The sequence below is a fragment of the Mandrillus leucophaeus genome, unplaced genomic scaffold, assembly GCF_000951045.1.
Source record: "Mandrillus leucophaeus isolate KB7577 unplaced genomic scaffold, Mleu.le_1.0 Scaffold132, whole genome shotgun sequence".
NCBI classification, from domain to species: Eukaryota; Metazoa; Chordata; class Mammalia; order Primates; family Cercopithecidae; genus Mandrillus; species Mandrillus leucophaeus.
Window position 1 is genome coordinate 526,680 of NW_012101277.1, and position 18,018 is coordinate 544,697.

The window sequence follows — 18,018 nt, forward strand, 5'->3', positions numbered from 1 at the left end:
TGCCTCAGCCTCCCGAATAGCTGGGATTACAGACATCTGCCACCATGCCCGGCTAATTTTTGTATTTTTAGTAGAAACAGGGTTTCACCATGTTGGCCAGGCTGGTCTCGAACTCCTGACCTCAGGTAATCCGCCCGCCTTGGCCTCCCAAAGTGTTGGGATTACAGGCGTGAGCCACCGCACCTGGCCAAAGCTATCCCTTCTTTTCATATACTTTATATTCACTTATTTCACTTTTATTTTTTCTGCTGTCCGTACTTTACTTGTTTTATGCTAAGAGTTCTATCTACTAACTCTTCTATTTTAATTTTTTGAGACAGGGTCTCTCTCTGCCACCCAGGCTGGCAATCATAGCTTGCTGTAACCTTTAACTCCTCGACTCAAGCAGTCTTCACAGCTCAGCCTTGAGTAGCTGGGACTGTGGCACATGCCAGCATGCCTGGCTAATTAACATTTGTTTTTTTGTAGAGACAGGGCTCTCGCTATGTTGCCCAGGCTGGTATAGAATTCCTGATCTCAAGTGATATCCCTGCCTCAGCCTCCCAAAGTGCTGAGATTACAGGCATGAGCCATCACACCCATCTATTTGTTATATATACTATTTTTATAACATTAATTGCTATCTTTTCAAAATATAATATTTAAAAAAGGCTACTAAAGTGAAGATACAACTTATTTTAAAGCTAATTTCATTTAAATAGTCACTGAAAATTAGCAGACTGGTATCACCATGCATTTATTTATTTAAAATGTTTTCAAAAAATAAATATTTTGAATGAGGATGCATTTTTGAGGGTAAAATACTGAAAGCAAGAATGCTTCTCTTCCATGTCGCTGTAATGGGCGAATAAAAGAGTCAAACTTAAAAAATACTACTGTGGAATAGATATATTCCTATCAATACTATTAATAAAAATACAATCTCCACATAAAGGTTCTATTTATTGGTGTTCTTTGCTAGAGGTGCTGAAATAAAAACTAAATTGGCAAATATATCAAATAATCACATAATTTGAATAAAATTTTATCTAATATTCAGTGATGTAAGCTTTTAAACTATACAAGATACCCATATTAGATGGTCAAATGGAAAATTAAAGAGGGATTAAATACTTCCTTGCCCCACACACTCTCAAACTAAACAGGTAACTGACAGTGGATAACTGTATTATTTAAATAAAGGCATTCACCCTTGCATTTATTTGTTATTTGTACATATGATGCCTAAAATTCTCCACTACAATAATGCATCATAATCTCACATAAAATTCTAATCTTCTCATCTCTTAAAACTGATGGTTACTGATGTTCTTGGTACACAAATTTATTTTTCTTTAGGATATGTTCTTTTTATGATATGCAGATTGTATGTAATCATACTTCACCACTCTGAAAAGCCAGAAACCAAAACCAAAAGAAAGAAAAGTCCTGTTGGATAAAATGATGAAATAATTTCTTGCTAAGCACAATCCCTTGGTCTAGAACTCTGGGTAGATTTTTCAGAGAAAACATTCCTTTTTGGCTGTGGGTGGTGACTCACACCTCTAATCCCAGCACTTTAGGAGGCTGAGGCGGGCAGATCACTTGAGGCCAGGAATTTGAGACCAGCCTGACCAACAGGGTGATACCTCATCTCTACTAAAAATACAAAAATTAGCCAGGCGTGGTGGTGCACACCTGTAATCCCAACTACTTGGGAGGCTGAGGCAGGAGAACTGCTTGAACCTCGGAGGCCGAGGTTGCAGTGAGCAGAGATCACACCACTGTACTCCAGCCTGAGCTACAGAGCGAGACTTGTCTCAAAAAAAAAAAAAAAAAAAAAAGAAAGAAAATGTTTCTTTTCAATTTGTATACCCTAAGTATATGAAAGAACTTCTATACTAAATTTAGAATTAGTGGGTTTAGAAGAGACACAAAATTGTCCCTACATCCAATATTCTGAGAGTAGTTTATGATTACCATCTATATTGTTACTTTCAAAAGACAACTTTTGCTTCACAAACTGAATACATAGAAACACATGAACTCTTTACAGTAAAATTGAGAAATTTATTTTTTTTCCATGAAATAGTAAGCAGAATTAAAGAAATATACAGCTTAAAACAGTTGAAATGACCTTAGAATTTTAATGACAATTATACATTTATGGCCAAAGGAAAAAAATGAGTAGTTTGTAATAATGAATTCACTTTAAAATGTCTGCTTAATAATTCATCTGAAATTACATGGATACAAGGATAACTGGGATCTGGGCACCTTGTAAAATAAAATAATGCCACTTTATCCTTCTCAAAAAAATTGTTATCCCAGTATAACAGTGGTGCGGTTCTGCTCCCCACTCACAGTAGCCACTGTGCTACCATTTACAAACGTGTCAACTCAGTCTTCCTGATTTGTAAGGATGCCTATTTTGGTTCCACTTAAAAATATTTCCAGTAGGCAGTCAGAGAAAATGCCTTATTTAGCCCCACTCAGAGTAGAGGATCAGTATGTCAACACATTGGTCGGTCATGGCTTTCTTCTCGTGCTCACTGAGGTCAAATTTCCTCATATAATTATAAATGTTAAAAGATAAAATTACATCTTCACAGCAGCCAAAAATTTATATTTTTTTATGTATTTACAATATTGTACATATTTACATGACCACATCAAATACTGAATTGTAGAAACAAGTGACTATCTATAAAGGCATTCATTTAATGCCCAAGCGTTATTTTCTTGTGCAAACAGAAACTTTTCTCAAACTTCTATTAGAAAGCTAAAGACAGTCAACGTTGCGAAGGCCACCATCCATGGTTAAAGAGCCAAACCTAAAACGCACACACAAAAAGAAAAAAGGTAATCTCAAAAGTTGAATTTATGTATAAAGGCCCCCAACCTTAAAATACTTTTCAGAGGAATAAATAGCTATTTATTTTTAAAGAGTTTAAGCAACTACCATTTGTTCTATTTCTTACTGGAACAGCATGGTATTATCATAAATACATGAAAAACCGACGTAATGATGTAATTAAGAAACTGTTAGTAAGAACTGGATAATTTCTTTCTGGTGGGGTGGGATTTATAAACTAAGATAGAGTTGGGGCAGGGCGAGGTGGCTCATGCCTGCAATCCCAGCACTTTGGGAGGCTGAGGCAGGAGGATCACTTGAGGTCACGAGTTTGAGACCAGCCTGGCCTATATGGCAAAACTCCTTCTCTACTAAAAATACAAAAATTAGCTGGGTGTGGTGGCACGTGCCTATAGTCCCAGTTACTCAGGAGGCTGAGGCAGAATTGCTTGAACCCAGGAGGCAGAGGTTGCAGTGAGCCAGGATCATGCCACCACACTCTAGCCTGGGTAACAGAGTGAGACTTTGTCTCAAAAAAAAAATACCGAGTTGGGAGTGTGACATACCCAACAGAAGTTGAGAAATGATACCTTGCTAGAGAACACAATGCTATTTTGGGGAGCAGTGGGAAGTAAAGTTGGGTGAACAGGCTGGAACCAGACTATTATACTCTTTGAATGGAAGTATAAATTTAGACTTGACTTTTTAGGTAACAGGAGTTTAGAAACTTTTGAGCCAAATAAGTCATATGATTACATCAGTATTCTGAAAGATGATTTTGGCTGTAATACCCAAGACAGATGGCAAGAGCTTGGGGTTAAGAAAAAAATAGGTTGGTTATTACCATACATCACATATGAAAGGGAAAGGAAATCTGAATGAGGGTGACGAGGGGAAATATGGGAGCCAAACTTGTTGAGAGGGAATAAAGAAGATTAAGTGTCTAAAATAATTTATGTTTAAGGGAATAGGAGAAAGGTGGTACCTTCAAACAGGATTAAGGAGATTAGAGGGAAAATTGAGTTAGGACAGATGATTTTAGATTCAAAAAAAAAATTTGAAGTGATACTGGGTTATCCACATGGAGACAGAGTAGTGTAATACTCTGAACAAAATCTGGCTTCCATTACTAGTTTTGTCACTTAACATTTAAGTTAAGATTATGCCATGTTATATCATCCATATATTGTCAAGAAATCTGCAAATAAAACATAGGAGGAATTGACTTACTAAATGTGGTTTAGGAAGTTGGGACTTTATTCCTCAAGGAATAAGTGGTTAAATATAAAAGTTTGTTACAAGCACATCTTTGGCCGGGTACGGTGGCTCACACCCATAGTCCCAGCACTTAGGGAGGCCGAGGCAGGTGGATCACGAGGTCAAGAGATTGAGACCATCCTGGCCAACACGGTGAAACCCTGTCTCTACTAAAAATACAAAAATTAGCTCGGCATGATGGCGTGTGCCTGTAGTCCCAGCTACTTGGGAGGTTGAGGCAGGAGAATCGCTTGAACCCGGGAGGCAGAGGTTACGGTGAGTCAAGATCGCACCACTGTACTCCAGCCTGGTGACACAGTGAGACTCTGTCTCAAAAAAAAAAAAAAAAAAAGCACATCTTTATAGTCTCTTCTACTTGGTGATCTTTAAGCCTGAAAGGATTTAGCTAAAGCTGTGAAGAAACTGTAAACTGTATACTATAAAAAAGTTAGATAATTACTATAAACAAGAAAAATATTTTTAAAAATTAACGAGTAATTCCCCCCAAAATTGGAAATTGAACAAACATATTAAACGATGTTTGACAGCACTATAAACCACAGAAATATAAATTAAAATAAGATCTCAGTTTTTACTAAACAAATTGGCAAACATTTAAAAGACATTATACATTCAATGTTGCCAAACGCATAGGTTTTGTCTGTTTAGGACTATAACAAACACCCTTTTAAAGAACAAAATTGACCGGGTGCGGTGGCTCATGCCTGTAATCCCAGCACTTTGGTAGACTGAGGTGGGTGGATCACCTGAGGTCAGGAGTTCAAGACCAGCATGGCCAACATGGTGAAACCCCATCTCCACTAAAAATACAAAAAACTAGCTGGGTGTGGTGGTGGGCTCCTGTAATCAGCTACTCAGGAGGCTGAGGCAGGAAGAATCACTTGAACTTGTGAGGTGGAGGTTACAGTGAGCTGAGATTGTGCCATTGGACTCCAGGCTGGGCAACAGAGAAACTCCGTCTCAGGAAAAAAAAAAAAAACAACCAAATTAGTAAAACCCAACACAATTTAAACTGGCATACTCTCTGACCCAAAAATTCCATATCCTTTTTTTTTTTTTTTTTTTTTTTTTTGAGACAGAGTCTCGCTCTGTCACCCAGGCTGGAGTGCAGTGGCATGATCTTGGCTCACTGCAACCTCCACCTCCCAGATTTAGGTGATTCCTCGTGCTTCAGCCTCCCCAGTAGCTGGGATTACAGGTGTGCACCACCATGCTCAGCTAATTTTTGTATTTTTGGTAGAGACAGCATTTTGCCATGTTGCCTAGGCTGGTCTTGAACCCCTGAGCTCAGGCAATCTGCCTGCCTCAGCTTCCCAAAGTGCTAGGATTACAGGTGTGAGCCACCATGCCCGGCCAAATGTGAAATATTTTTATTAGCATTACAAGGGTTTGAGAACCCATAGAGGAGCACCTAAGGGCTTGAAAAAGAAAGGGTTCTATTAAAGAGCCGAATATGACTTAATTTCTCTGAGGAATCAGGATAAGGAAAACAGCCATCCAAAAATTGCTTTATTGCCTCTTCAGGTTTTCAAATCTCTTTTGGCCTTATCTATTAGGATTCTGCAGATAATAAGCAGACACCTAGCTCCTCAAAGTACTGCATTTACCTATGGCTTTCACCTGCAAGGAGGTGTGCAGAGGACTCTGTGAGCTACTCAGCACCACAGTGCTGGAATCTTAACAGGCAACTCTGACTCACCAAATTGAAAATTATGATTCCAATGAATTAAGTTATAAAAATAATGTAAATAGAGTTTGATCTTTACAAACTGATTCAAATAAGCAAGTAATTTGATTAACCAGTGCTTCTATAAAATGGAACTAATCAACCATTAAAAGGCATCACAAATACGCAATCATAGAGAGAAAAACCTGAGTTCTGACTTTATGACCCTTTACCTATTGACACAGGGAAGATATAAGTACAGATGTGTATGAACTCAATTGCAAAGAAAATCATAATAATTATTTTTGTATTACTCACCTTTCTAAAATGTGGTTATTTTCAGCAAGTTCTTTAACCACCCCTTCCATCTCTTCCTTTAATTTCTTCATACTATATAAAATAAACAAGCACTTTTGCTCAGAAAAAGTATGCAAATGTTTTAGAAGGATGTTTATGTTTCAGTTTTCTAAATTTAACTAGTCAATAAATAACTTTATTAAACATTGTATTACAACAAACATAAAAAATTTCAAAATGTAAGAGCAAGAGCACAAACTGCAATGAAAGCAAATGGAAACACTACAGTTTCCAAATGATAGTTTCTTACCCAAGAGTCATTTCTACTAATGTGTTAGAACTTGGATAAATTGGAGTCATGGTATGTTTGATTCCACTGGAAGCGGCAAACATTTTCTGAGGCAGAGTTTCTTGTAACTAAAACATCAAAAAAAAAAAAAAAGAAAAAATCCCCACATTAATCACAGAACAAAGGTACTTACTACAGATCTGACATCAAGTGTTACAGCTTTTAATAAGTCCTTTATAAAAACTTTAAATTTTGATTTCAAAACTATCAATGATACAATACTTAAATCAACACCCTTTTAAGAAAGAAACTTTTCTTAGTTGATAAAAGAATGGTTTATCAGCTGTTTTTAGTTGTAAAACATCTACATTCTTAAAACCTGGCTCAAAATACATATTAAAAATTGGTGAGTAGAACTGAATGCAGGCACACTATATCCCATTTCTCCCCTGTCAATCACTATCAGTTATAAACTGAGAAGAATTTTAATTTTTCCTAATGAGAAAAAAGCTTTTTTTCTTTTGATAGCTGTACCTACCTCATTAGTATAGTCTTGATATTTCGATACTTCTTCTTCAATATCAAAACACTGATTAGTCAGAGATAATAACTGTTTCCTAAGATGAAGCATCTTTCTGAAAACCAAGAAGAATCAACTGATATGCAGTCTAGTGAAACATTCTTACTTCAAATGTACATTTATATTGTGCAGTCAACCACTAATCATTCCAAAAGTTTACTCACCTCATCCATTCTTCCGACTTACTCAAAAATGCCTCGTACTTTTTAACACATTCATCTGTAAAGTGCGTCATAGCTTTGGTTGCATGGTAATACAGTTTTTGCCTGTAATTTAGAAATAATCCAAGACGCTTAAACCAATGTCACTGTTTCCACTTTCGATATTTATAAATTTTCAAATATATGAAATGTATCTTTTTCTTATAATGATTGTTGTGGTTTTAGAGTATTTACAGTAGAAAGTAAACGTTTCTAAGACATTATAGCAGCAAGAAGATAAAGAGAAGGTTCAAAATGGATGTAAAAAAAATGCCTATTGAATGAGGTTAAAGTTAAGATGGTGGTTAAGTCTGCCCTCGCCTGTGCTCTATTATCTGTCCTTCTGTAATCAGAGCACATGAGGCAGAAGGTGACTGACTGGAACAGTAATCTTTCTCCCGCCTCCTTCTCCCATCATGGTAACTTCCCAATTAGGGAACAGATGTGTGAACCTCAAAAATGTGTACATATTGTAACAATCCTATAAAATCAAGATTAAAATGTATTTTTAATTGTAATTAATTTCAACTTTGAGAAGCATCATAATAAAGATAACCAAAATAGCACCAAAAATAACTAATTATTAAACATAATCTGGATACTTACTTATCAAATTTGTGGATTTGTTCTTCATTATAAGCTAGTCCTAGAAATAGGAAAATATATTACTGTTGTTAATGTAGAATCATAACATTATACACAATATATTTTCTTTCGAGATCACTGCTTCAAAAAGGCTAAGAGTTTGAAGCAGATGTCACAGATTTGTGGCTCATGGGCTTCTTATGGCCCACAGATGCTTTTATTTGGTCTGTAAATAACAATGTAAAAAACAATTAACTGTTAACATTTAAAAATCAAGATATTTCTAACAAATTCTGTATTTCTAGCTTTTTTTGAGAAATGGGAAGACTGGGCAATACCTTTGGTGAATCTGAGTAGTGGCTCTCCCCTGTAGATGAGTCCCCACTGGCCAATCTCATTCCTTTGTTACCTGCCTGGCCTTTAGAGGTTCTGGAGTTCATGACCCTGATTTAAAGTATCCAAAAGGTTGATTTTAAGGATAGGGTTTTTTTTTTTAACACAATCAACCTTTTTCCTGACAGAATCATATCTCTGAAACAAACAGCTTAAGAAGCCACCCTTACAGATATGCCAAATTAATTTAACTGAATTATAACTAATTACTAAGAAGGATTTATTAAATTAACAAACAGCAAATTTTACTTACTACGTTCTGCTTTGTCTTTTTTGAACTGATAGTAAATCTCTGTCATGCAATTTAACAGGACTTGTAGTTTTTCTACACTATTTAAGGAAGAAAAACTCAAATAAATTAACTGAGTCAATGTGAAAAAGGACATTAATAAGAGCAGAAACTACGCATAAAGCTATAACTTACTTTCTATCTTTTGGATGAGTGCCTTCTTGATGTGCCCATGCATCTGCCAGCGATCCACCTGGAGATAATCTGCTGTCAATATCCTGAAGACTGGTTTCTATTGTTCCCTGAGAACTGGAAAGCTAAATAAAACCAAAGGTTCAGATCCAGGTTGCCAAAAGCCAGAAATGATTATCACAGTACCAACAAAGTCTAAAGTCTGGATCACATTTCTTTTGTAGATTACTTCAATTCAAAGGCACAGTAATTATTTCCATTTTTAAATACAAAAGAGTTCCTTACATTGATTTCCACCAGGGGTACAGTATGATAATAAAACATGAGACCAGCACTAGTACATCTTATAAAACATTTCATTCAATACCCTTCTAAAACCACATGTAAAATATTTCTAATCTTGTTTCCTTATCTGTAAAAAGTGGTTAATTCTCCACCTCACAGCCCTGTTGTGAAAATTAAATAGAACTACTAGAATAGTCCCAAGTATCAACTGTGTAGGTAGCAAGATTTGTGCTCTTCTTGTTTAAGAGGCCAAACCAAAGCAACTCCTCTTAAAAACAGAAAATGAGAGCCTCATCTAAGATTCTGTTCATTTTAAGCTTAGGAAATTTATCACTTACCTACCTCAGAAATGCATACAGTATTTCTAAAATTTATGAAGAAGGGATGAAGGTTAGGCTTAAAGGATAAGTAAGTCCAAATATTTTAAAGGTCCTGATACACACTATTGCCTTTCAAATAATGTTGTCAGTAGCAGCTGACATTGCCACTAGCAAAAAACAAGGGTGCTCTTTAAACCACACTCTTGTCAGCACTGGCATTATAATTTTTTAAGCCTTGAAAATCTGAAAGACAAAAATAGTATCTTACTGTTATAACAAGCAATTTTTTCTTGCTATTGGATTTGAGCATTTTTTTTCAAGAGTGTTTTCACCAGACATATTTTCTTCATTTATAAATTGTCTCTAAATGTTCTTTGCTCATCTATTTTTTGCAGACTATTTTCCTTATCAATTTGTATGAGTTATTTTTATAAAAAACCCTTTATCACATTTTCCCAACTTATTTGCGTTCTAACATTTTTTAAACATATAGAGATCTTAAATTTTTATTTTATTTTTGAAACAGAGTCTCATTCTGTCACCCAGGCTGGAGTGCAGTGGTGTAATCTCAGCTCCCTGCAACCTCTGCCTTCTGAGTTCAAGTCATCCTCTCAACTTAAGCCTCCTGAGTAGATGGGACTACAAGTGCGTGCCATCACGCCTTGAGAATTTTTGTTTTGTTTTTTTTTTTGGTAGAGATGGGGTTTCACCGTGTTGCCTAGACTGGTCTTGAACTCCTGAGCTCAACCAGTCTAACCCCACCTTGGCCTCCCAAAGTGCTGGGATTATAGGTATGAGCCACTGTGCCTGGCTTAAATTTTTATATGATCAAATACATATCTTGGTTTTTATGCTTTATGTCTTTTTTAACATTAATGTTTAGAATGTGTTAACTTATACATCCAATATATGGAAAACAGTTTATGGAAAAAGTCATTTCTTACAGCATTACATAGAAGAGTGAAAAGCAAACTAAAGTACCAACAGTAGAGGAATAATAAGTAAGACTGTAATAAATCCACTGGCTGCAACATGATATCATTAAGAAAATGGTGTTACCAAAAGAACCTGGAAAATGCCTACACTATAATGTTATACAAAAAGTAAAAATAACAACCATATGTTTGTAGAGTAATAATAATTTAATAATACACATACAAGAAAATGAAAAGATTACCCGAATTTTAGCAGCATAAGAATCACCTGGAAGGCTTATTAAAAAGGGCCTTTGCTGGGTTCTGCCAGCTGAGTTGCTGACTCAACACATCTGAGGTGGGGTCCCAAAATGTGCATTTCTAATAAGTTCCCATGTGAGGCTGAAGCTGCTGGCCCAGAAGCCACTCTTCTTACTTTTTATCTTTTGAGACAGGGTCTCTGTCGCCCAGGCTGGAGTGCAGTGGCATGATCGCGGCTCAGAGCAACCTCCATCTCCCAGGTTCAAGTGATTCTCTTGCCTCAGCCTCCCCAGTAGCTGGGATTACAAGCGTCTGCCACTACACCCGGCTAATTTTTGTATTTTTAGTAGAGACAGGGTTTCACCATGTTGGCCAGGCTGGTCTCAAACTCCTGGCCTCAAGTGATCCGCCCACCTCAGCCTCCCAAAGTTCTGTGAACCACTGAGCCCTGTGACCCAGGAGTCACTCTGAGAACCACTGCTGCAGGGCAATGGATAAAAACTTTTAAGAATCATTTTTTGAGTGCAGAATATATGTGGTATTTTTTCTACTTATACATTTTACTTTTGTGTGGGAAAAATTTCTTTAAGGTCTCCAATAGGAAGCTAGGCACAGGAGGCTGAGGCAGGAGAATGGCACAAACCCAGGAGGCAGAATTTGCAGTGAGCCGAGATTGCGCCATTGCACTCCAGCCTGGCGACAGAGCGAGACTCCATCTCAAAAAAAAGAAAAAGAGAAAAAATGAAATCTAGGGAAAAGTAGTTGGTTTGAAGTGAGAAGTCCTGATGTCATAAGACTCCATTACCTCAAGCTATTAGTCATCTATGCTTTCTCATAAGAAATCTTAATCTCGGTCGGGCGAGGTGGCTCATGCCTGTAATCCCAGCACTTTGGGAGGCCAAGGCGGGCAGATCACTTGAAGTTGGGAGTTCCAGACCAGCCTGACCAACATGGAGAAACCCCGTCTCTACTAAAAATACAAAATTAGCCAGGCGTGGTGGCACATGCCTGTAATCCCAGCTACTTGGGAGGCTGAGGCAGGAGAATCGCTTGAACCCAGGACGTGGAGGCTGCGGTGAGCCGAGATCGTGCCATTGCACTCTAGCCTGGGCAACAAGAGGGAAACTGTATTTTTTGTTGTTTGTTTGTTTTTTTTTAAAAAAAGAAATCTCAGTCTCACAGGAATGTCATAAAAATGAGAAACATTTTGAGATCCCCAAAAAAAATATATTACTATTAATAAGAGATTCAGAGACTTCCTGAGATTCTTTTATATTTTTTAGCAGGGTAGAGACTTGTCCTCATTTCTTTTTCTAGTTATAGAAGTGATTACTGCCTTGAGGATCTCAAATCTTTCTTTCCTTAACTTTTTATTTTAGAAAAAAATCGGATAATATTTTCTAATTTAAATCTTTTTTTTTTTTTCAGATGGGAGTTTTGCTTTTTTCACACAGGATGGAGTGCATCGGTGTGTGATCTTGGCTCACTGCAACCTCTGCCTCCTGGGTCCAAGTGATTCTCCTGCCTCAGCCTCCCAAGCAGCTGGGATTACAGGCGCCCACCACCACACGCAGCTAACGACACAGGGTTTCACCATGTTGGCCAGGCTGGTCTCGAACTCCTGACCTCAGGTGATCCACCTGCCTTGGCTTCCCAAAGTGCTGGAATTACAGGCATAAGCCACCGTGCCCAGCCTAATTTAAATCTATTTCTAAACAAGCTCAAGCACTTTACATTCAACTGCATGTGAAATTACATTTATGAACTTGCTTTAACTGCCACAGCAACAACACAAGAGCACTATGGATTTAAACACCGAGAGAGAGAGAGAGAGAGACAGAGAGGGGTTTAAATTACAGTAGGCATTTGAATATGTTACAAAAAATTTCAAGGCAGTAAGAGTATTTAATATTGTAAAGAAGTTTCTAAAGATGGGAAAATATTTCTCTGCAGTGAGAAACATCATCTCTCTAAGTTTATTTATTTAAATTATTTATTTTACAGACAAGATTTCGTGCTGTTGCCCAGGCTAGGGTGCAGTGGCACCATCATAACTCGGGACAGCCTTTAATGCCTCAGTTCAAGTGATCCTCCTGCCTCAGCCTCCTGAGTAGCTAGGTGTGTACTACCATGCCTAGCACCTAAGAACGTTTAAATCTAATAGTGCCAGCAAAGGAATAGGTTATGAGCTTACAATTTTCATAATTTTGTAAATACTTACTCTCAACAATTTGGTGTGTATGTCTGAAATTTCACCTAACTCTGCCGCTTCTAGGTTGATCTTCATTAACTTTTCATATCTATATGAAAAGTCAAAAGAGAAAATTAGATGAGTATAATCAATACACAGTTTTAAAAAGATGCTTTATAAATAATAATTTGAGCTTTCATCATAACCATTTAGAAGTAAAAAACTGATTCAAAGTCTATAAGCCAGCAGATTGTTAAAAAAAAAAACCTGATGCTGGCCAGGTGTGGTAGCTCATGCCTGTAATCCCAGCACCTTGGGAGGCCAAGGTGGGAAGATCACGAGGTCAGGAGATGGAAACCATCCTGGTTAACGTGGTAAAACCCCATCTCTACTAAAAATACACACAAAAAATTAGCCGGGCATGGTGGCATGCGCCTGTAGTCCCAGCTACTTGGGAGGCTGAGGCAGGAGAATCACTTGAACCCGGGAGGCGGAGGTTGCAGTGAGCAGAGATTGTGCCACTGCACTCCAGCCTACATGACAGAGTGAGACTCTGTCTCAAAAAACAGCAACAACAACAACAACAAAACCATGATGCCTGCCTGAAGGAGGAATTTTATCTGCTTCTATTTCAAATTTGCAGATCAAGGGATGGATAAAACAGAAAAGACCAATTAATTTCAAGTAATCATATGTCAGGATAATAGTAAAAATACATTTCAGAATTAATGAAGGTCAATAGTGATTATTGATTTCATTTATTGTATTTCCTCTGCAGCACAAATAGTATATTCTAGAAAGAGGGCAGTTAAAAATATCATTCTTTCAAAACACGTTCTCAAGAATAAGATTCACAAGTAAGAATAAACTAAAAGTAATTCCTATACTTCTAAAAATACTACTAAAAGGCTGTTCTAGAATACCTCCTCCTATTTCCTTTGTTGATTACAGGTTTCTTATTTTCTTATTCACAGTTTCTGTTTTACAAGATAGAAATGAGATGTTTTCCCCACTACCTTTTCCTACCCAATGGCTGGGAGGAAATACCACTAAGAGATGGTGTTCATTTCTTACCAAGAAAACTGGCATTTTTGCCTTTGTGATGATGAAGTAATCACTAATTTAAGGCTGATCTTTATTTTATTCTTTGAGATGGAGTCTCGCTCTGTCACCAGGCTGGAGTGCAGTGGCACGATCTCAGCTCACTGCAACCTCCGCCTTCTGGGTTCAAGTGATTCTCCTGCCTCAGCCTCCCGAGTAGCTGGGACTACAGGCGTGTACCACCACACCCAGCTAATTTTTGTATTTTCAGTAGAGACAGGGTTTCACCGTGTTGGCCAGGATGGGCTCGATCTCTTGACCTCGTGATCCACCCACCTTGGCCTCCCAAAGTGCTCGGATTACAGACATGAGCTACCATGCCCAGCCGCTGATCTTTAATATAAACCCTAGCACAGCATGCCATATTGTGCCAAGGATAACTAAATCAATTAAACAGAAATGGAACATTTAATAAGTTAACCCCTACTAGTAAGGAAGTAGTCTACTCACACTTTCACAGTTTTTTCAATGTTTCTGATACAGAAATCCAATGTGATCACAACTTCTGTCTTTTTGTGAACAGTTTCATTGTAATCATCTTTAATTAATTCACTAAAAAAAGAAAATTATTTTTTTATGTAAGGAGTTACTTTTTCTTATCTTTCATTAATTATACTGCAGTACTACTGTTCAAAAACATTTTATAACAATATTCTTGATATTAGTCAATTCACACTTTTTGAGACACTATTATTAAAAGCATTTCTGTAACCCTTATATATATCTAGGGAACTCATATTTTCATAAACCATTACTACTTAGGTTAACAGTTTAGAAACCTAAGGTATTAATATTACATTAAGAAGCAAAAACTAATCTACAATTACACAAATAGTTTGTAGTGCATTACAGTTTACACCACCAGAATTAATTTTTACTACTCATAGTAGACTACTGTCTGATTCATACTTCAAACCAATTACAGGTTGAATATCTCTTATCTGAAATTCTTGGGACCAGAAGTGTTTCAGATTTTGGATTTTGGAGTATTTGCATATATACATACTGGTTAAGCATCCCTAATCTGAGAATCCAAAATGTTCCAATGAGTATTTCCTTTGAGCATAAACTTTGAGCAAAAAGTTGTGACTTTTTTATTAGGGAATTTTTTTTATTAGGGATGCTCAACTTATGATGTGATCTCTGAAGAAGGATGACACAGTAATATATAATTGAAGGGCTTTTGATCTACATCAGGGGTCAACAAACTAAGACTTGAGGCCTGCTTTTATATGGCCCATTAGCTAACATTACACTTTTAAAGATTGTAAAAACAAAGAAGAGACCATACGCAGCCCACAAAGTCTAAAATATTAGACTGAGTCTTTAAAGAAAATGTTTGCCAACAGTGGTTTACATTAAAACTATTTTCTCATGACTTATTGGACTATAAACTAGTAAGTAAAAGGAATAAAAGCTTCATGGATCAGCGACTGACGGTAGATAAGAGAGAAAATGAAAATTGTTAGTACATAGAGATTTTTCCAGAAACCAGTAAAAACAAGGAAGATTCTTAGTGGAACAAAAAAGCATAGGCTTAGGAACTTAGATATGTGAACACAGTGAAAAATATAAACACAAATTGATGGGTTTCATATAATGCTAACAGAAAAAAAGAAGGAGCCTAAAAAGAGTGATGAAATGCTTCATATACATTTTTGCAAGAAGGGGTGGGTATGAGGTAGGCATACATAAACTGTCAAAAGCATTACAGTCCAAGGGCACATACATAGCGACATGAGCGCAGAAAATAAAGTTCTTAGCATCTGTCGGTCACAAGGCCATCATGATGTGTATGCAAAATTCAAAAGTTTTGAATGACGTATAGAAATAAACATAATTCCCAAAAGAGATCATGTATTTTCCATTTTTTTCAGATGGAAAGATGACATTTATAAATCATGAAAAGTATAAAACAGGAAAAAATTATATCCATCTTACATTTCTTAGAGTCACTTTCAGGAAGAAACTATTTAAACTAGATGATTAGTTATTCTGATCTAGAATAACTATATTAAGCGGTCTAGTTTTTAAAAATTAGCTTTTAAATTGCTTGTTAGATTATATATTCATATTGCATAATTTCATTTATATGAAATGTCTGGAACAGGCAAATAGTATATTAGTGGTTGCCTAGGGCAGGGCTGTTTAGGCGGAAATGGAGAGTGAATACTAATGGGTGCAGAGATCCTTTCTGGGGTGATGAAAATGTTCTAAAATTAGTGATGATGGATGCACAACTCTGAACACAACAAAAACCACTAAACTGTATGCTTAAATGCATGAATAGTATATGAATTATATCTCAATGTTGTGAAGGCTGGGTGTGGTGGCTCAAGCCTATAATCCCAGCTGAGGCGGGCTGATTGCTTGAGCCCAAGAGTTTGAGATCAGCCTGGGCAACATAACTAGACCCTCGTCTCTTAAAAAAAAAAAAAAAAAAAAATTAGCTGGGCATGGTGGGGCATGCCTGTAGTCCCAGGTACTTGGGAAGCTGAGGTGGTAGCATCACTTGAGGCCAGGAGTTTCAGGCTGCAGTGATCTGTGATTGTGCCACTGCACTCTAGCCTGGGTGACACCGAGACCCTGTCTCAAAAAGAAAAAAAAAATATGGTGTGATAAAAAAGGACTGTGTACTTCATTTGGGAAAATGGTAGGAAATTAAGGAAGACTCTGAGGACTTAAACGCTAGAAAGTACAGATTATACTGGATTCTAACAAGCCAAAGACTTCTAACATAGTGAAATGACAACCGAGTCAAGGTCCTAGGAAAAGAAATGCATTTGCCGTCACATCCTATAGCGTGGTGTAAGTTTTAAAATTCAGATACTATTTGTTCTGTTTCACAAGGTCATTGTAGGACTCATGAAAAAAGAGCTGCTAAATGTTTTATAAATGAAATGTGAAACAAATGTATTATAATAAAAATCAAGTACCTAACCTAACTAGTTTGAAGAGAGAAAATATCAATGATGGGGCAACATCTACATGAAAATCAATTTCAAAATTTCAATCTATTACTTACATCAGCCATCGTATCCCCTTTCGCATTAATTCCTGATAAAGCAGTAAGGTACTGGCAATTCTGCAGGCATAACACACAACCCCTGTTATTGCCTAATAAAGAAATAAAATGTCAATATTTGGTGCTAATTGTGGTACAGGGTAAGAAAAACTTTTATACAAAATTATTCAAGCTTATACATTTTTATCAGGTTAATTAAAAACACTACAAACCAATTTCTAAGAGTTAAAAATAGATATAAATATAATAAATATGTTATCCTTAACATTATCTAACCATGCACTGTCTCAATGAAGAGAATTTTCTTATATAATGAATTCAAGAAAGAATCAAAAGTAAAAAAGAAAGCCCACAAAATAACGTAGAAAGGGTATCAATTTAAGTGAATAATTTCCTAAGTCATATAGGCATACATGAAGACACAATACATGTTATTGCTTCCACTATTGATAAGATACATTAAATTCAGATGTTTACATAGTAATTCAATTAAATACTAACCTTAGCCATGCTAGCATCCCCATCTAAATCATAACGTGGATGTACTTTAGGGAGGGAAACTGAAATATGAAGTAAAATAAAATGAGAAAGAAAACTTTTTGAAAAAATCACTTTATCCTTTATAGAGCAAACAGAATGTCTAAATTAAACATCAGTGGAAAAATCTTTAATGTACTTTTGTGATTAAAAAAATTACTTCAAACAATAATGTTCATTCTCTAACAAATTACCTTCAATATTTCTAAGGAGTTTCATTTTTTCCTTAAAAATATTCCAACACAATGAGTTCAATGCTTCTCTTTAAATCTACATCAAATCCCAACCTTCAAATAGAACCGTAAAATTCTGGGGGGATTCATTTTTTTTCTATCAGTAGAATGAATAATTTAAAAGATTCTCAAAATGCAGATCTAATTTTTCTTAGACTCTAAAGCTTGGCACAATGTTCTACACATACTGGAAACAAAAAACATTTGCTGAAATTTATGATATAAAAGGTAATTTTGAGTGTTAGCAAAACACTTTTAAAAGAGAGTTACAGTGAAATGTATGACAAATGACTTTATCATTTTATGAAACAAAATATTTGAAGTCAAATGATGTCTACAAGCCTTTTTCAATTTTACGATTACTCTTTCAACTAGAGTAATTTAATTTTAACGTTTATGAAAGTTTTACACTAATGTGATCATCAGCTTTATAAAGATGACAATCATTTCTACAATGACAGATTTTGTGGATTTTTTTGTTTTTGAGACAGGGTCCCACACTGTCTCCCAAGCTGGAGTGCAGTGGTGCAATCTCGGCTTACTGAAACCTCTGCCTCCTAGGCTCAAGCGATGCTCCTACCTCAGCCTCCCATGTAGCTGGGACTACAG

General features: G+C 36.4%; 1 protein-coding gene across 1 annotated transcript in view; it reads right to left on the minus strand.

Moving 5' to 3' along the window:
* Positions 1-2,026: 2,026 nt before the first annotated feature.
* The window catches only part of TBK1 (TANK-binding kinase 1), a 48,572-nt gene continuing 32,580 nt past the window's right edge, over positions 2,027-18,018 (minus strand). The window contains exons 10-21 of the mRNA XM_011972910.1: positions 17,141-17,199; positions 16,640-16,731; positions 14,065-14,166; positions 12,544-12,622; positions 8,546-8,667; positions 8,375-8,451; positions 7,750-7,789; positions 7,108-7,209; positions 6,902-6,998; positions 6,385-6,491; positions 6,096-6,167; positions 2,027-2,813 (exon numbers count right to left, since the gene is read on the minus strand). Of these exons, the coding sequence (XP_011828300.1) occupies positions 2,762-2,813; positions 6,096-6,167; positions 6,385-6,491; positions 6,902-6,998; positions 7,108-7,209; positions 7,750-7,789; positions 8,375-8,451; positions 8,546-8,667; positions 12,544-12,622; positions 14,065-14,166; positions 16,640-16,731; positions 17,141-17,199 (1,001 nt within the window). The 3' untranslated portion in view covers positions 2,027-2,761. The remainder of the gene's footprint in view (positions 2,814-6,095; positions 6,168-6,384; positions 6,492-6,901; positions 6,999-7,107; positions 7,210-7,749; positions 7,790-8,374; positions 8,452-8,545; positions 8,668-12,543; positions 12,623-14,064; positions 14,167-16,639; positions 16,732-17,140; positions 17,200-18,018) is intronic.